Source organism: Geotrypetes seraphini, chromosome 2 (genome assembly GCF_902459505.1).
Source record: "Geotrypetes seraphini chromosome 2, aGeoSer1.1, whole genome shotgun sequence".
NCBI classification, from domain to species: Eukaryota; Metazoa; Chordata; class Amphibia; order Gymnophiona; family Dermophiidae; genus Geotrypetes; species Geotrypetes seraphini.
The window spans coordinates 479,054,558-479,075,169 of NC_047085.1; the positions used below are offsets into that span (position 1 = coordinate 479,054,558).

The following is a 20,612-nucleotide window of genomic DNA, read 5'->3' on the forward strand; positions in this document are numbered from 1 at the left end:
GCTCCTGAGGCAGGCCATATTGGCTGAGACACGTGTGTGTTGAGCCACCGCACAGACTTCTATGATTGTTAAATACACTGCACACCAACATTACTTCGTATCTCCACTCTGGAGAGGAATATGAAGGCAGGTCAAGGGATCTCTCCTCCAAGAAGTCTAACTCAGTAAAACACTCCTGCGATGCTCAAGTTTGCGCCTTCCACAATCTATCGGATGTATGGCCAGGTTCTAGGTCAGAATGCTGAGATACAGTTCCTCCCCAGGTCTCTAGGGTTGCTTCCTCCCCCGCTGGGCTAGAAAGAGGCACCACATAGGTGTACCTGAAGACATATTAAGCAGGATCATGTCACACCACTATTGATTTGTCTACGTTGGTTTAGCTATAGTCTTTCATATTAAGTTCAAGATTGCTATCCCTACTTTTAAAGGACTTCATAATGGGACTCCATTCCAGCTAGCAAACTTAACAATTCCATATGTTCCTGCCCCTATTCTTTGTTTACTTAACCCTTTCAGGACCATAAGGATCGTAGGCCAATTTTTGTGGTTTTGACGACATTTTTATGGTAAAAAGGGCTTGCAGATGCCAAAAAATTGATTTTTTTTGTGAAATATCATTATTTTTTTAAAAAAAAATCACACTTCTGGCTTATGGACAGTGTGGCAAGTGAATCTTCTCGTCAATCTGGCAACGACGCTAATGAATGAATGTCGGAACCAGTTTGTTTACATAAAGGCAGTATCATATGGAATCCGTACATATCAAATTTAGAACTGTAGACTATCCCAATCAAAATTTATAGGATTTTAAAGTTATGGGACAAAATATGTCCCTTGGTCCTGAAAGGGTTAATGATCACCATTTAGTTTTACAAAGTCCTTTCACCGCTCGGCTAGAATCAACACTGCATGATGCTTTTTATTTCTTGGCACCATCAGAATAGAATTACCTCCCTCTCTATCTTCAGTCAGAATTCTCTTATAAAAAGTTCAGAACACTCTTAAAAACTCACTTTAAGCCATGCCTGTGCAATGCCCAGCTGATTGGGGCACCATCCTTGTCACAAGATTGTGACGTTTTTGTTGTTTTATTTTAGCCTTCTCTCTTGAAGCTAGTTTTAAGGTATCAAAATTGTTAATTGAATGATACTCTTTACTGTCAATATATTGGCATTCTTTTTACCACTTGCCATTTTAACATGTATGCTGCCTTGACCTGATATGAGAAAAGGCAGGTTAGCAAATTTGCAATAGATTATAATTTTTTTGTAATCTTAGATGTTTTTTTTAGACAAGACTTAAACCTCAAGATCCAATAAATAAAAATCTAAAGACTATGGGGTACTTCAAGAAATATTTATTTGCAGTGGAAAATAGGTTAATAAAAATTGCACAAATGAGGGCAATGCACACATGCATTTGAGGCAGACAAAAGAAAGGATGAAGTATATTTGTAATCATTCTTGTTGGCAAAGGGTTTCACATCTTTCAAAATTAATACATTTTCAGACTTATAGAAAAGCAAGCATTTTTTACCACAGGGACAAATGAACTGACTTTATAAAGGTTTTGGCCCTAAAATGTGCTTACGGGTATATTGAGAAACTCAAATCAGGCCTTACAAGCCATGCAGTGAGGTACCATGGACTGAAATGTACATTCAAAAGTTCATGGACATCACTCGACTGCTATAAGATTTTATTTTTAACCATTATTAAGAGTTGCAGCCAGCAATAATGATCTTTGTATTTTTTTTGGACAAGAATAATTTAACTGTACAGAACATTCACATAATAGGTTAGTCAGGTACTGATGCACAGGGTATGTTCTACCCAAATGCTGTGCCTGTTTAATACCACTTATTTTTTAATTTTTGTTTATAAACCATCTTTTGTACTTTCACTTTCCTTTCTTCACAAGTCCTTAGAATATAATATAGCAGAGTTAAGGTCATAAATCTCCTTCCTTTAATACTTATTATGGTAGCCAAAGTTGTATTTCTGTTTCAGCACTTCATGTTCACCAATAGGAAGGAAATTATTGCTAAACTGAACTCTTGAGGTTACATGCATAGAAAGGTATCTACTACTACTACAATGCTACTGACATTTCTTTATAACCTAGATCAGGGGTCCTCAAAGTTTTTAAACAGGGGGGCCAGTTTACGGTCCCTCAGACTGTTGAGGGACGGACTATAGTTTGGAAAAAAAAAACCATGAACAAATTCCCATGAACACTGCACATATCTTATTTGTAGTGCAAAAAAAGCAAAACAAAACATGAAAGAACAATACAATATTTAACATGAAGAACAATTGTAACCAACATGTCCTAGGCCCCAGCACATCACGTGACTGCATCCCTCCGGGGCTGCAGCAAAAAAACTAACATGGTCATGGAGGATCACAACAAAGTACTCTAAAACACCTGCAGAAAGAAGTAGATGGTAATGCCAGAATGAGTCTTGGAACGCACAGAGAAAAGCTATTGGAGCACCAGCATGAGGTTTGGAATTCACAAAAAGAGCTGAAATAGCATACTGAAGTTTGGAACATTCAGTGAAGTACTACTAAGCCCCTGCAATAAAGTTTTCCAAATATCTGGCAACTCACTAACCAGCCTTACCGAACTTCCAAAAAACCCTCCCAGTGGCAACACGGCTGTGCACACCAGCCCACATGCTCAGCAGATAGGTCATGCGACATGGAAGTGTGACGTCAGCGCTGTGTGTCTGGCCGTCTAGCTCACATGAGGGGGTTACTGGCGACACACAGTAAGGAGCAGTGAGAACTGAAGAGTGCTATAGTGAGAAAGCCACAATGGAGCAGGTCAGCAATGGTTAGGAACATGAGCAGTAAACACTTGATTGGGGGCTGGGTAAATGACCTTGGAGGGCTGTATCTGGCCCAAGGGCCATAGTTTGAGGACCCCTGACCTAGATGATCAAGTTATCCAGTTCCATGCTGAAGATTTTGAGACAGTCCTGAATTTCAGACTACCCCATTCTGGTGCACTAGGGGACTTGTAATACTATCTTCAATGGACAGGATCAAGCACTACAAAATCCCTCTCTGCTTTGGGATAAAAGTTCAAACTCAGGACTGGCCAAAACTGGGTAACCTGGCATCACTGTTATAATTAATTCATCTTTGAAAGAAAAAGTTAAAAGAATATATAAAACAAGACTTAATATTCTATTGATACAGAAGGATCACTACAAAAACTCAATAAGGGCACAAAATAATTCATTTACTTAGACAACAGTTGGCAATTCAAGCTAAATCCATTTATAAAATTGCTGTTTTTAAAACTGGAGGCTCCTTACTGATTTATATATTGGCATTTTTATTTATGCCACAATTATTTCACACACTAATAAGATAAATAAATTTATTTTATGCCCTTTTTAATCAATTATTATTATTATTATTTTTATTTTATTATTAAACAGCTTTAAGCAATGCCTGTTCAATTTCTCCACTATATCCATGGCAACCTGAAAGCCTTTCACAACATCATGAGGCTACATTACGAGCAAGGCCCATATGTGATACTGTTGCCATGGGAACACTTACCCACACACCAGCAGACAAAGCAAACAGCAGAAGACAAAGAAGAGGGGAAAGAAATTAAGACAATACCAACTGAGTAAAATATTTGTCCATAGGGGGAAAAAAAACCAAACAAATTCAAAAGGTTAATTTGCACTATCACATTTTAAGGGTAAGAAACATATGTAATAAGACACACCTTGGCTAGGCTGGCTGTGAAGAGCACGCATTCAAAAAGTTCCCCCATCTTCTGGAGAAATTCATCCACATATGGTCGTTTTAACACATAAACCTGGAAAAAGATTAACCTTTAATCATTTTAAAATGATAAGACATCAAGACTGCCCCTCCCATACTTCATTTATTTTTTTTTTTCTCCCTAGAACACTTAACGAGGTAAGCAAACAAAACTACTTTTTGTAGCATTAAAAATATGTAGTTATTGCTGTGCAGGAGACTCACATTCAATTCCTAAGCCCAGCTTCTGTCCTCGAACTGACTGGGCCTAGAGACACTGTGGAGGCAGCACTCACAGTACCCATGCGGAGGGAGTCTCAACCCATTCTGCAACAGATAAACTTCTGGATTGCTCAAAAGGATGTTTGTGCGGAGTTCTGGAGGTACTGCAGTCCATTCCTTTCAGAGGACTGTCGCGCTGCAATGGCTAGGCTAGAAGGGAGTGAGTTAAAATACTGCTAAAATACCATATTGTGGATTAAACGTTAATCCAAGATGCTTCCTACCTTGTTGACATTAAGGGTTCATTATCCCTATTTGTACACAAAGTACCTTGTGTCTTTAAATTCCAAAATAGTTTGTATGCAAGCTTTTAGGAGGTGGTCAGATAAATCTGGCTAAGGAGGGAGGGCAGGGTTAGCTTATAATTTGGCATTTGTTGCTCATTATGCTTTTTTGTTTATGTTTCTCCATTTCTTTTTCCGTCTTTGCTGTAGCAAAGGCAGGCAACAACAATTTTAAAGTTTAATCACCCAGGGCTACAATCTTTTCCATCCCAGTAAAGCTAACTGATCTGCAAAGTGGGGGGGGAAGAAGAGATTTCAAGTTTTTTAAGCTCTGAAATAAAAGGGTTTTATATAGATATTCTTACTCTGCACTTCTGGAACACTATACATAAAATGAACTACACTTCTCCCTCCGAATTCGCGGAGGATAGGGGCAGAGCCGGACCGCGAATGGTGAAATACCACGAATATCTTTTAGTTCCAGCTCTGACATACCCCGCCTCCCTCCTGCCTTCCCCCCGGCATCCCGGCCTTACCTGGTGGTCTATCTAGCAGGTTTTCGGGGCAGGAGCGATCTTCCTACGCTCCTGCCCTGTGCAGATCGCCAATAGGAAATAGCTGCCGTGAATTCCCGTAGTCTCTCGAGACTACGACGGGAACTCCCCACAGCCATTGCCTATTGGCAATCTACAGGGGGCAGGAGTGTAGGAAGATCTCTCCTGCCCCGAAAGCCCGCTAGACCACCAGGTAAGGCCGGGACGCTGGGGGGAAGGCTAAACTGTGGGTTTTTTTTTTCTTTTTTTCCCCCTCCCCCAAAAATCGCAAATATGTGAAATCGCGATTGCCGAAACCGCGAATGGGGAGGGGGGAAGTGTGACTTGTATACCGCTTTTTTGTGGCTACACATTCAAAGCTGTGGGCAAATGGAGGGTTAAGTGACATGCCCAGGGTCATAAGGAGCAGTGCTGGGATTCGATCCCACAACCTCAGGGTGCTGAGGCAGCAGTTCTACTACTAGGCCACTCCTAATATACAGACTACATTATTCATCTCCCAAATCGGGACAAAAATATACTAAATACTATGCCAAAGATATAGTAACCTTTTTCTTTCAAGTTCAATTAAATGCAAAACTAGCTCCAGTTTAACACCTGTAGTTTCTCAATGAAAACAGTAAAAACCTGTGCAACAGGAAATCTTAGTAAGTTATGCTATCTTTTATGTTGGCCCTACTAAATCTGGTGATAAATATGACAATTTTTGCACTGAAGCAACAGCATCTGCTTTTCTGCATCTTATGCCATGTAGATACTTTGTTATAGCCCCCATACTTAGGGGTCCTTTTACTAAGGCATGCTAACTGATTTAGCGTACGCTAAATGCTAACGCATCCATAGAATATAATAGGCGCGCTAACTCGGCTAATGCGCCTTAGTAAAAGAGGGGTTAGTGGATGTATATGCATATTTCAATGAATCTAATATCCTGAACTTGTGTCTTCGCCTTTATATATACCATAAGAAATCTCTTTGCACTCTTATTAGAGTATATACTTTACATACAGTATGTTGCATTTCAAGGAATGATACCTTTTTTCTAACTTTTTATTTCTCTCTTTAGACATTTGCTAAGGTGCATCTGAAAACTAAATTTGTACAGTAGCAAAAGGCATACACAGTGCTTTGTAGAAAGAGACCCTGCTCCTTGGAGCTCACAATCTAGCTAAATCAGAGAAAAAGACCAACACAAAAGCAATATGAAACTCTTGAAATGGATTTAAGTTTCATCCACACTTTTTTTTTTTGCCAGTAGAAACTCACAGCGAGTTACATAGTAGATGACGGCAGATAAAGACCCGAATGGTCCATCCAGTCTGCCCAACCTGATTCAATTTAAATTTTTTTAATTAAATTTTTTATAAATTTTTCTTCTTAGCTATTTCTGGGCAAGAATCCAAAGCTTTATCCGGTACTGTGCTTGGGTTCCAACTGCCAAAATCTCTTAAGACTTACTCCAGCCCATCTACACCCTCCCAGCCATTGAAGCCCTCCCCTGCCCATCCTCCACCAAACGGCCATACACAGACACAGACCGTGCAAGTCTGCCCAGTACTGGCCTAGTTCAATATTTAATATTATTTTCTGATTCTAGATCCTCTGTGTTACATTCATGTACAGAAGGTATTTTCCTGTTCTCAGAGGACTTACAATTTAAGTATGTACCTGTGTTAAAGCAGAGAGAGAGAGTAACTCAGAAAAGGGCACTTTTTCATCAAGTTGTAAAAATTGAGGTATTTTAGGAATTAAGAAAATAACCAACCAGTGTGTGAAGGATTTGTCATACCAAATTCAGAATATTCCAACTACTTGAGTTTCCATTTTAGAGTGTTTTTGTCACATTATTTACAAAATAAATTATATTCAGTAATCTTTTGTAGTATATATAGCAGAATTTATTTATGTACATTCTGACATGGTGAAAAGTTGTAGAATAGCATGCAACTGATTCCAAGTGAAGATGGGCCACAAAAACTACTGGAATTCAAAAAGCATGGCACAAGCAGAAGTCATTGGCAATAGGGCAGCAAGAATAAATTCAGTTAAAATAGGATAGGATCTGACACTAAGGGAAAACAAGCAGATTTAATTGCTTTGAGGTCTTCAGAGGCTGCTGAATTTTTTTTTGTTTCCACAATAACCTTGAGATACTGATACCTAGGGTGTCACAAAAATAATTTTATATGTAGCATCCTTGTTCCACTGACAGCACAATCTTGAGAAACTTGAGTCTTAAAATGAATACATTTGGAGCAATGGTGTGCTGAAGTAACCTGAAGATACCAAAGATACTCATGACGCGAAGATGACAAAACTATTAATCATGAAACTGAAGTATTAAAAAAAAAAAAATGTAGAGAGAAATTCTGGCTTTGTGGAAATAGGCTCTAAGCTCTAGAATGTCATAGGACTTAGAACTATTATTGTTCTATTGAACCCAAGTAAGACTGAAGGAAGATATATGTATGAGATTTCAATATGCAGCTGAATAATCAAATAATTTTTGATGCACTATTTGGTACTATAAGAGTGGCTAGATGGTCAAGGAGGTTAAGATATAAGCACATCAAATAAGTAACATTATTTAATTCTTTCTTAAGATACAGCAGTAGATGTGAAATATGGGTGCTCCTGAATACCACAGTACTAAGAACATAAGAAGTTGCCTCCGCTGAGGCAGACCATAGGTCCATCCTGCCCAGCGGTCCGCTCCTGCGGTGGCCCATCGCCTGAGCAATGGTCTATACCTATCTATACCCCTCAATCCCTTTTTCTTCTAAGAATCTATCCAAACCTTCTTTGAAACCATTTAATGTTTTCTTGTCTACAACAGCCTCTGGAAGCACGTTCCATGTATCCACCACCCTCTGAGTGAAAAAGAACTTCCTAGCGTTTGTTCTAAACCTGTCCCCTTTCAATTTCTCCGAGTGCCCCCTTGTACTTGTGGTGCCCCTTAATTTAAAAAATCTGTCCCTGTCTACTTTTTCTATGCCCTTCAGGATCTTGAAGGTTTCTATCATGTCTCCTCTAAGTCTTCGCTTCTCCAGGGAGAAAAGTCCCAACTGCTTCAATCTTTCGGTGTATGGGAGATTTTCCATTCCCTTTATCAGTTTAGTTGCTCTTCTTTGTACTCCCTCAAGTACCGCCATGTCTTTCTTGAGATACGGTGACCAGTACTGGACGCAGTACTCCAGACGCGGCCGTACCATTGCACGATACAGCGGCATGATGACTTCCTTTGTCCTGGTCGTAATACCCTTCTTAATGATACCCAACATTCTGTTTGCTTTCCTTGAGGCCGTGGCGCATTGCGCCGATGCCTTCAGTGTTGCGTCTACCATCACTTATGAAGTAGTTTTTAAATGGTGGAATTAAATGAGACGCTGTTATTGTAAATGTTTGTGTGTCTGATTTTGATTGTGTTTGCATTCTGTAACTCGCTTAGGTTTAAGCAAGTTAGAAAATTTTTTAATAAATAGTCCTGCAGCTCCGTGATACTGATATTCAGATGCATTAGCATCTTAGTTAGGGTTGTCTAACCCTGACAGAAAAAAGTAATTTCTAAGGTAAATATGCACTCAAGACATAGCCTAGCAGATACAGAATACTCTCCAGATATTATCAATGCTTATGTTTGTAAGAAAAAAGTAAAAAGGATGCTAAAAGGGTAAGAGACAGTGAAGTACTTCCTGAACCAATGATATCTTATGCACTATACTGCTTATTAGATGCTCAGCTGCTCTAGAGCAGTATTCTTCATTGCAAGGCCCGTGAGCCAATGGCAGCCCTCTAGGACCTTTAGGGCAGCCTGTACAGATGACCTTTTTTTTTTTTTTGCCAATGGATACAGCCTGCGGGGTTTGCATTGAAGAACACTGCAATGTATCTCCCCTTTCTCTCAGTCTGACCGCTTGTTCTGACTGGACTTCCCCAAGTCCGGTGTCTTGTACACATGATCTTCTTCCTGGCAGCAAACCAGATAGGCTCTCTCTGGCCAATCCCAGGAGCCTTCTCTCTGTAGAGAAGGCCCTGAGACTGGCCAGAAAGAGCCTGCCTGAATCGCTGCCAGGAAGATGGATTGTCAGATGAGCAGAAGATAGGCAGGTGTGCTTCGGCGGCCAAGAACCCCATTTTTGGCTCAGGTTCCCCTACTGGCAGTCTGAAGTCACACTCCCTTCCCTCCTCCCCATGGTGGTTTGGCGTCTCTTTCCCCCATCCCACCAACACCACTGCAGTTCTCCAGCCTTCTGGGATCAGCTCTCAAGGCAGCGTCGCCTCTTGCCAGCCCTAGAAGCTCTCTCTATGCACAACTTCCTGTTCCCAGTAGGCAAGACACTGCAGAGAGCCGGCAGCGAGAGGCTCCTTTGAAGCTGACACTGGAATGTTGGAGAGAGAGTGTGTGTGTGTGTGTGTGAGAGTGTGTGTGTGAGAGTGTGTGTGTTAAGGATTGAAAGATGCTGAACCATGAGAAGGGAGAGAGTAAGAGAAATGCATGATTGCCTGGGAGAGTCAGGGAAGAAAGTATGAATGAGTTGTCCCCCCCAGTCAACCCTTGGTCTGCCTCCAAATTGAAGAGAGGGCACACATGGATGGAGGGGAAGGGGAGGGAGGATAGGGCACATATAGATGGAGGGGGAAGAGACGGCACACATGGATGGAGGGAAAGCGGAAAGAAGAGGAGGAGACGGCACACATGGATGGAGGGGAAGGGGAAAGAAGAGAAGGAGGAGACGGCACACATGGATGGAGGGGAAGGGGAGGGAGGATAGGGCACATATATATGGAGGGGGAGGAGACGGCACACATGGATGGAGGGAAAGCGGAAAGAAGAGAAGGAGGAGACTGCACACATGGATGGAGGGGAAGGGGAAAGAGAAGGAAGAGATGGCACACATGGATGGAGGGGAAGGGAAAAGAAGAGAAGGAGGAGAAGGCACACATGGATGGAGGGGAAGGGAAAAGAAGGGAAGGGAAAAGAAGGGAAGGAGGAGAAGGCACACATGGATATAGGGGAAGGGAAAAGAAGGGAAGGAGGAGACAGCACACATGGATGGAGGAGAAGGGGAAAGAGGAAGGAGAAGGCACCATGGATGGAGGGGAAAGGGAAAGAAAAAGGAGAAGGCACCATGGATGGAGGGGAAAGGGAAAGAAAAAGGAGAAGGCACACATGGATGGAGGGGAAGGGGAAAGAGGAAGGAGAAGGCACACATGGATGGAGGGGAAGTGGAAAGAGGAAGGAGAAGGCACACATGGATGGAGGGGAAGTGGAAAGAGGAAGGAGAAGGCGCACATGGATGGAGGGGAAGGGGAAAGAGGAAGGAGAAGGCGCACATGGATGGAGGGGAAGGGGAAAGAGGAAGGAGAAGGCGCACATGGATGAAGGGGAAGGGGAAAGAGGAAGGAAAAGGCGCACATGGATGGAGGGGAAGGGGAAAGAGGAAGGAGAAGGCGCACATGGATGAAGGGGAAAGAGGAAGGAGAAGGCGCACATGGATGGAGGGGTAGGGAAAGAGGAAGGAGAAGGCACACATGGATGGAGGGGAAGGGAAAGAGGAGAGGGAGGAGATAGCACACATAGATAGAGGGAAAGGGGAAGAGGAGTAAAGGAGCTGGCTGAGAAGAAAGGCGAGTAGAAGTACCCCCCCCCTGAGGAACCCTTGGCGTCAGAAAGCAAAAGTTCCTGTTCAGAAACCCCCTACAGATCTGAATCTCTAGCAGTGCGGGATGGTGTCGAACAGACTGTACCGAAGGCTCCAAATGCTTTGACTTGCAGAGAGCCTTAGTAGACTGCAACCGATATGGTCTCTTGTGATATCTGTAAAGAAGAGTATCGGCACTGGGAGGCCGTCAATGTCGGTTCCCGTACCAGAATCAGTGCCGCTACTGGAGACTCCTGCGTGGGGACAACTGGAGTCGATGGCTCAGACTGAACTGGCACCGAAAAAGTCGATGTTGACATGGGAGTCGGCATAAGCAGCCGAAATTCCTCCCGTAAGACCTCTTGCAGCAATTCTGTTATTCGCTGCATTAGAGAAAAGCACTGGTACCGTTGGCCTTTTAGCCGGTACCTTCAGTGCCGCTCTAAGCTCTGGAGATGAGAATTCCAATTTCAAGGCACTCATTGATATAGGAGTGGAGCTATAGTTGGGGCTGCTAGAGGTCGGCAGGACTAGACTCACTGGTACTATGACCGGAAGCCCAGAGGGAGGAGGGAAAAGGTTGGCAGCTGACTTACCCACTGTGAGGTGCAACACTGCAGACAGCATAGGGAGATCCACTCTCGGCACCAATGTGGTTGGTGCGGGCTTGATTAGTACGGCCGGTGTCAGAAATGCAGTGGGTGCCAGATTCCCAACGGCATGGAACAGGCGTGTTGAGAACTATCGGCGGGAGGGACAGTAACGGTAAGACAGCCATAGGAAAAACGAACTCTAGGGCGATCCATAAGGGCCCGCTGAACCAAAGCCCACAACAAAAGTAACTATAAACTCTTTTACTTTTTTTTTTTTTTTACTAAAATGGAAAAAGAAGAGAGAACTGACTGAAAAGTCAGAAACTGCGAGAGCGGGAAGACAGCGAAACAAAAAATTTTTCAACAGCCGTTGAAAACGCGACCTCTTAGCTCCGCGGAAACTAAAACATTGAGGGACCGCACACCCTATGTTGGGCGGGAAGGCACTCGCACATGCATGGTTCGGGCTATTGCGAGCTTTCTAAGATCTTAAAGTGGCGATGCACTTTTAAAGTGGTCCGTACAGAGGCTCCGTCGGTGACGTCACCCATACATAAAAATATCTGCCTGCTTGTCCTGGGATAAAGGATTTTCTTCTTCAGAATTTCTCCAATTCACAGAATCTTCAGGCTGCCAGCTGGATGGACCCCGACCATGACTTCCGCCCCTAAGGAACCCTCCTCACTCGACTGGGGGAGGGAAAACACAGCCTGTGCCCTGATACCCCTTGGGCTCTTACTCAGGGTATAAACATCCTGCGCTTAAACATCTGACAGGGTCAGCAGGTAAGCATGCTCCCAGGGGGATGGACTCTGAGCTCTGAAGGCAGCACACAGAAAGCTGGCTCCACAAGTCCACCTGAAGCTTGCCCTGTGGAGCAGCAGTCCGGATCTGCAGAACTGCATCCGTCATCAGGCAGAGAACCCCTCCAAAGGGGTCACAAGACATGATGCCACCGAAAAAAAGATGACTTTAGTGAAGAAAAACAAGAAAAGAAGCAAAGCAGATCAGAACTTCTGCATGGTTCACTTGCAGAAATGTAAACTACAGGGGGCTCTCTACTCCTCAGCTAAATGGGAGGAGCAATGGAGAAAAGAATATGTGGATTTCTGCAAGCCCCGTTTCATAGGTTGAGGTGAAACACCATTCATATTTGATTAAGGAAGGGACATAATAGAAAATGCATTCTACCAAGAAAAGAAATCTGAAGCATAGTAAGAGGAGAGGATTTTGAAAATGTATTTATTTAAATAACATAAGAAGCTAATTGAGAAACCCAGACAGCAGCATGACAGGACAATAAATGCATTTTTTGGTTGAATTGCATGACAATCAGGAAGCTAGAGACATGAATTCAAAAATAACAGAGATGATGTATATGCAGAGGTTTTGTTGAAAAGTGTGTGTGTCATTGTGTCCGATTCTCTGTTTCTATTTCTTTTACCTTGATAGGCCTTGTACTGGATACACATACTATATTATAAATTCATTGCATCTCTAAAGTTGAAAGGGGATAGATTCCGTACAAAGGTATGGAAGTTCTTCTTCACTCAGAGAGTGGTAGAAAACTGGAATGCTCTTCTGGAGTCTGTCACAGGGGAAAACACCCTCCAGGGATTCAAGACAAGTTCCTGCTGAATAAGAACGTATGCTAACAGGACTAGTCTCAGTTAGGGCGTTGGTCTTTGACCAGAGAGCCGCCACGCGGGCATGATGGATCCCTGGGCTGACCCAGCAGCGGCAATTCTTATGTCAGTGTTTTATTTCTGCTGCCTCTGGATTACAGATATGGTTATTAGGCAAATAAATGGTCAAGCAGATATGGTTATTAGGCAAATAAAAGATCACACTACAGTATGCTTTTTTCCAGCCTAAATGTATAGAATTACAGAGGCATATAACATTCAATAATAATAATAATAATAATAATAATAACAGCTTATATACCGCAACCCTCTATGCGGTTTACAAAAGATTAAGCAAAGGTACAAATTGACTGACTTCAAGAGGGGAAGAAGAAAGAGAAGTAATAAGACAGGAAATTCATTGTTGAGGAGAAAAGTGATCAAAAGGACAGTAGGTCGCTATTGAGGGGAAAGAGATAAGTGGATCAGTTGTCAAGATGTTTTAGGAACAGGTGTGTTTTTAGACGTTTCCTAAATACCTCATAAGTAGAGGGCGAAAGTAATTGTTCTAGGTCTTTACCCCATGATGCTGCTTGGTGTGAGAGAAGGAATTCATGGTGTTTTTTCAGTTTGCAACCTCTCACTGGGGGGGAAACGAAGTTGGAATGTGAACTTCTCTTGTGTCTGTTGGCTGAAAAGGAGAAAAGGTCAGTAATGTATTTAGGGGCAAGTCCGTGTAATGCTTTAAAGCAGAAACAGGCAAATTTGAACTTTACGCGTGCTTCCATCGGCAGCCAATGTAGCTGCCGGTAGTAGGGTGTCACGTGGTCAAATTTCTTTAGTTCAAAGATTAGTCTAACTGCCGCATTTTGCAACAGTTGTAGGCGTCGCATATTTTTTTGGGAAATTGCCAAATAGGCGATGTTACAGTAGTCAAGCAGGCTTAGTACAAGGGATTGGACTAGGATTCTAAAAACCGATGTAACAAAATAAGCTTTAAGGGATCTGAGTTTCCAGAGAGTGAAAAATCCCTTTCTGATTAAGGAATCTACTTGGTCTTTCATGGTTAGGCATTGATCTAGAGTTACACCTAGTATCTTTATGGAGGGCTGGATAGGGTAACTAAGGTTATTGATACAGAGGGGTGATTTAATGTCAAGTGGATGTGGTGAAGCAATGAAAAAAGTCATTTTTTCTGAATTAAGTTTGAGCCTAAAGTTTGTCATCCATTGTTCCATCATGTTTATGGCTTCTGAAGCTTTGGGAATAGTTTCGGAGACAGAATTGGTGAATGGGATGATAATCGTAAAATCATCTGCATAACTAAATAGTTTTATCCCCAGCTGGGTTAGCTTCGTGTCCAGTGAGGACATGTAGACTTTGAAGAGCAATGGGGATAGTGGAGAGCCTTGTGGCACACCGGATGGATTGCTCCAGGTGTCAGAAAGCTCATAATTAAAACAAACCTGATAGGTGCGGGATATAAGGAAGCCACGGAACCAGTTAAGCACCTTATCCCGGATACCAATGGTATCTAGGCATTGCAGCAGTTTCATGTGGTCCACTAGATCAAAGGCAGAACTCATATTGAATTGCATTATCAGGGCATTAAGGCCTTTACTAAACAGTAGGTGCAAATTGTCTAAGATAGCCGCAATTACTGTCTCCGTACTGAATAGTGGCCTAAAACCAGATTGAGTTTAATGGAGGAGAGAGAATTGATCAAGATAACCCATCAGTTGGGTGTGAACCAATCCCTCCATAATTTTTATAATAAACGGAATGGAAGCTACCGGTCTATAGTTGGATATTAGGGCTGAGGATACTTTATGATTTTTTAGAATTGGGGTTATAATAATGTGACCATTATTAGAGAGGAACTTCTCATTGTTTAGGTTGTAAGCCAAGTATTGCATCAATGATAATTTAAATTCTAAAGGTGCCGCTTTCATAATTTCTGGGGGGCATGAGTCCAGAACGCAATAGGATCTAAAGTATTTGTTATATAATCTGATATAATCATTCCACTCTAAATCCTGAAAGGAGCTCCAGATCATGTCTGCCGGTATATCATTTCCTTGGGTGTTGGCTATTTGATGATCACAAGAGTCGTTTGTTGAACAATGGATTCTAAGGTTCTTAATTTTAGAATCGAAGTACAGAGCTAAGTCATTTGCAGAGGGTAGTTTAATGTGTGTGGGTGAGGTGTAGCGAATGGTGTCAAATAAATTTGTGATCAGGTTGAATAGCTCTTTTGTATTGATTCCTTGTGAACCATTACAAGAAGAGTTGATTTTAGTGGAGTAGAATGCTTTACGTTTGTCTTTTAACATTTGTTTGTAGATTTTTATGTTAGCTCTTCAGTTGTTACGGTCGGCTAGTTCTCCTGTTTTTTTCCAAGTTCTTTCCAGTCGTCTAGCTAGTTGTTTCATTTTTAGAAGTTCGGTGTCAAACCATTTGTTATATTTATTTGAATTGCTTTTGCTATTACGTATAGGGGCAATTTTATCTAAAATGGATGTGCTGGTTGTCGTCCAGTGATCCCAGAAATCGATTCCTTCGTCTATCTCTGTTTGCAATTCGTATTGTGACCAGAATTCTTTTGGATTAATATAGCCTCTTGTGTGATGTTCTCTTTTTATCATTGGGCGTGTTTTAGATTTATGATAAGACCAGAATAGCTTGAAATAATAAGTAAAATGGTCAGACCAGATATCATGACTCCAGGTGCCTTTAAGTAGCGAAAGGGCAGGGTCTGGGATATCCTTTGTGGACATGGCTACCACATCCAATTGATGGCCTTTTTCATGTGTTTGTGTGGGTAGAGGAAGATTGTAATTGAGTAGGGATAGAAAGTTTTTGAACTCTATCGTATTTGTGTTGTCCACTTCATCTAGGTGTAGGTTTAGGACAAATGCATAGAAGTCTTCTTTGGCTTTTGGCCAGCTTTTTGGTGGGACATAGAATAATATGCAGGATAGGGATTCTTCAAGAGGCCTTTTATTGTGAAGGTGTAGCTCTGATGGCAACATCTGTATATCTGAACTTCTATCATTAAGAATCTTATTTTCTGCAAACATTTTCACCACTGAAGCATTGCTGCACATAGATTTATGTTTCTCATGTAAGAAAAAAAATATACAGTTAGATATTTCAGTCTTCCAGGCATCCCTCAGTCGTTTTGTAGTGGCTGCCACATAATGCAAGTAATCGAGAATAGGCCAATTACAATGTACACAGTCTATCCTGGATTACTTGAACGAGGTCACAGCCAGTTCTTTCTGGAGAACCCAATAATTCTTTTAATCGATGAAATGTTAATGATTTGCTTTTGCTTCATTTCTGAGTAAGTATAAAAAGGATCTTCTCAAAGACTCACTCATACTGACAGCCCTTTTGAAACATCAATTGCCTCTTCCAAAGGACAACGAACCAAGGCTATAAAGTAAATTTTACTAAAGCAATGGACCATGTTTTTGTCCTCTCTCCATAAAGTGTTAAGTGTGATGCCTGTAATCCTCTTTTTACCCATCCTTCCTGGGACTGTGATTTCAAAACAAAGAAAGGCAGGGTCTCTACTGTCTCATTTTTCATACTGAAAACAACCTGGTTCTATACATGGACTTGCAAAACAACTTTCAGATACATTAAACATTTAGCCATTATAAAGCAGAATAAATTCCATAATAAAACCTTTGGGTTAGAATACATTTGATTTAAGTTACCCTCTTGCACAGTAATCAACTCTTTCACAACCCTTTAAAATAAAAGTGCATAAAAAGTCTTCTTGAGGAAAAGCCCAGAGGGCTTATGAAATTCAGATTGGGGTGGGTGGAAGATATAAAATTAGTCGTGAATAATTAACTACTATACTACCTCTACTACAGAAACTAAAAGAAGAAAAAAAATTTAAACACTCACAACCATCAGGAACGCAGAATGAGGTCTAACAGGTAGGACAAACAATGCAGGTGAAATTATCTGAACCAGTGGATACATTTAAGGAAGGAAGTATGATCTAGTGATCAAAAAGCACAGAAATATGAAATCAGGAGAATTTCTAAGATGCCAGCTCAAAATCCCTGCGCCATTGTTACTTTCACTTTGTGCAAACCCCCCTATCTTCCCTATGCCAATGTTTCTCCAACTGTAAATAACAACAATTCATTCCTGTCTCTCTCTATATGGTCTTTATCTGCATTCATTTATCTATGTCTCTTGGAAAGTTTCCATCCAATGGAGGCATTAGATATTTGCTGGCAGGTTTTAATCCCCCCAATGTAAGGTGTATGAATATTTCTGGAGTATTAAATTACAAAGGATGTTGGATCATCTTCTGAAGGAAGGGTTATATGCAAACCCAAATAATAGTAACAAAAGATAGTGTTCTTATAGGTAGACTTGGGGAAAGCCACAGCTTGTCCCTGGAAGTAAGTAGTATGGAATCATGCTACTTGAGAATCTGCTGGGTATATTTAACCTGGATTAGGCACTGTTGGAAACAGTATCTACAGATCTTGATGGATCTTTGGTCTGACCTGGTGGGATCACCCTCTTAAGAAAACATTTAGGTTTATACATAGTAAATCACCAACCAGTGAACAGAGAAACTATACTGATGTTTAAAAATTTGCTTGAGAGAAGTGTTGAAAATGTTTAACCATTTAACTTCTCAGCTGATCAATTTTGCCCTCCTTCCCTTCTCCGATTGGTTAAATGTGCAAAGTGCAGAAATTTAGCTGACTGAAAAATGGGCTGCTGGGTAGGTATTTCCTAAGGTGTGGTTAGCAGCTGCAAGCTAGCAGTAATTTTCAACATTAAGCAGCTAGCTCCTGCCATCCTGGTTACATTTTCAATTGAAAACCTAGCTTGCTAATTTTGGCTGAAAATGGTTCCCTTAGTCTCACTCAAAAATAAGAGCTAGTTACAGTAGATGCCATTGAAATCAACTTGCTCTTTACTTGTCTATTACATTTATATGTTTTCCTGGTGTAGATGATCTTATTTTTAAAATACATTTTGGATTAAAAACTGTACATGTAGTGGGCAATTCTACAACTGGTCACCTCTGTTTATGAACCCTGAAGTCAAATGGTAGAAGCCTATACTATAACAAAACCTGGGGCACTAGGCTTAGGCCCAGATGCTCTAACATCGCTTGTTAAAATCCTGCGGTGCTGGTAAATTGTCCAATCTGAAGACGACAATCGATGTTCAGACAACTCTGCATGCAAATGAGGGTTGCGGAGTCCCGCGGAAATCCCATCCAGTCATCGGAGACAGCCACTGAATAGTCCACAGAAAGAGGCATGAATGTGCACATGCGCACGAGCGTCAATCACAGGAGTGCCTCATGGGCGAACGTCATGAGGGCAGGAGAAGGGCGGGGCAAAAAGTGAAAACAATTTTTTTTAACATTACTTTGGCTCCCCACATGTCATCGGCAGCACCTCCTCCAAATATGATGAACTTCCACCTTGAATGCAACGGGCAACCTAAGCTCTGACACACGTGCCTGAGCCGCATTTATTTATTTCAACCCCACTTATCTTACAATTCTATGCGGGTGACAGAAAACATACATATTCTAGAAATATACAACATCATGAATCATGACTGGTTGGTAAAACATCTAGATCGTCGCACAATCGTGCAAGAGCATACAAAAGTGAAAAACTAAAATACTTAAAAACAAACGATCACAATAAAAGCAAGTTAAAATCAAATTAAGACAAATTAAGCACATAATTTTCATTCAAATAAGACAGTTTTCACCAGTTTCCTGAACTGCAACAAGCCCTGACACTTATAGGGCAACAAATTCCAACATATCAGGCTATGTACCATCAGCATAGAATTACTGTGGCTAGAAAGCTTCACCACAGCCAAAGATGGCACGGCCAAACACAGCCTATCTGCCGACCGTAAAGCAATGTTACTTACCGTAACAGTTGTTATCCACGGACAGCAGGCAGCTATTCTCACTAGTGGGCGACGTCATCCGACAGAGCCCCGACACGGACATCTTGAAAGCATGTCTTGCTTGAAGAAACTTAGAAGTTTCGAGATGCCCGCACCGCGCATGCGCCAGTGCCTTCCCGCCCGATGTACCGGGCGTGTCTCCTCAGTTCAGGTAGCTAGCCTGAGAAGCCAACCCAGGGGAGGTGGGTGGGACGTGAGAATAGCTGCCTGCTGTCCCTGGATAACAACTGTTACGGTAAGTAACATTGCTTTATCCCAGGACAAGCAGGCAGGTATTCTCACTAGTGGGTGACCTCCAAGCTAACCCCAATGGGATGGTGGGAGAGTTGGCAACTTAAGAAAACAAATTTTGTAATACAGTTTGGCCAAACTGTCCATCCCGTCTGGAGAAAGTATCCAGACAATAATGAGAGGTGAAGGTATGAACCGAGGACCAAGTGGCAGCCTTACAAATCTCCTCAATCGGTGTCGATCTGAGGAAGGCTACAGAGGCTGCCATTGCTCTGACCTTGTGGGCTGTGACCTTACAGGGAAGGGATAATCCAGCCTGGGCATAGCAGGAAGAGATACAAGCCGCCATCCAGTTAGAGATGGTGCGCTTCGATACAGGTCGTCCCAACTTGCTTGGATCAAAGGAGACGAAAAGTTGAGGTGCAGTTCTGTGTGGCTTTGTGCGATCCAAGTAGAAAGCCAGAGCACGTTTACAGTCCAGAGTGTGCAAAGCAGATTCTCCAGGATGAGAATGAGGCTTTGGAAAAAACACTGGAAGCACGATGGATTGATTGATGTGAAATTCAGAGACCACTTTAGGTAAGAATTTTGGATGAGTACGGAGAACCACCTTGTCATGATGGAATACAGTGAAGGGTGGATCTGCCACTAGGGCCTGAAGCTCACTGACTCGGCGAGCTGACGTGAGGGCCACCAGGAAAACCACCTTCCAGGTGAGATACTTAAGAGGAGCCGTTTTGAGAGGTTCAAACGGAGGCTTCATAAGATGAGACAGGACAACATTGAGATCCCAAACCACAGGAGGAGGTTTGATAGGAGGATTGACATGAAAAAGTCCTTTCATAAATTTGGAAACCACAGGATGAGCAGACAAAGGTTTCCCCTGTAGAGGCTGATGGAAAGCCGCAATAGCACTCAGGTGGACTCGTATAGAAGTAGACTTGAGACCAGACTGGGACAGGTGTAGAAGATAGTCCAATACAGACGATAGAGAAGCTTTCTGAGGTTCTGTAGCATTGGAAATACACCAGGTCGAGAATCTCGTCCATTTTTGGGAATAGCATTGTCGAGTAGCAGGCTTCCTGGAAGCCTCCAAGACCTCCCTCAAAGCTTGAGAGAACTGGTGAGGGGTTATGTTGAAAGGAACCAAGCTGTCAGGTGGAGAGACTGCAGGTTGGGATGAAGCAGTGAACCTTGATGTTGAGTAAGCAGTGAAGGAAACACTGGAAGAAGTATTGGCTCCCTGCTGCTGAGTTGAAGTAGAAGGGAGAACCAAGGTTGTCTGGGCCACCGAGGAGCAATCAGGATCATGGTGGCACGGTCTGATCTTAACTTGACCAGAGTCTTCTGAATGAGAGGAAAGGGAGGAAACGCATAAAGGAAGCGATTCCCCCACTCCAGTAGAAAGGCGTCTGCCTCGAGGCGGAGAGGAGTGTAGATCCTGGAGCAAAACTGAGGCAGCTTGAAGTTGTGGGGGGCTGCAAAGAGGTCTATCTGAGGTGTCCCCCATTGTGCAAATATCTGATGAAGGGGGTTGGAATTGAGCGTCCATTCGTGAGGTTGGAGAAGACGGCTCAATTTGTCTGCCAAGACATTGTCCTTCCCCTGAATGTAGACAGCCCTGAGGAAGGTGTTGTGGCGGACCGCCCAATCCCAGACTCGAAGAGCTTCCTGGCAAAGGGAGGCCGAGC

At 42.3% G+C, this 20,612-nt stretch overlaps 1 protein-coding gene across 3 annotated transcripts in view; it reads right to left on the reverse strand.

The window, feature by feature from the left end:
• Positions 1-20,612, reverse strand: part of CTDSPL (CTD small phosphatase like) — a 121,222-nt gene that overhangs the window by 23,827 nt on the left and 76,783 nt on the right. For all 3 annotated transcript variants that reach the window (XM_033931746.1, XM_033931745.1, XM_033931747.1), the window contains exon 5: positions 3,751-3,843. In XM_033931746.1, the coding sequence (XP_033787637.1) occupies positions 3,751-3,843 (93 nt within the window). The remainder of the gene's footprint in view (positions 1-3,750; positions 3,844-20,612) is intronic.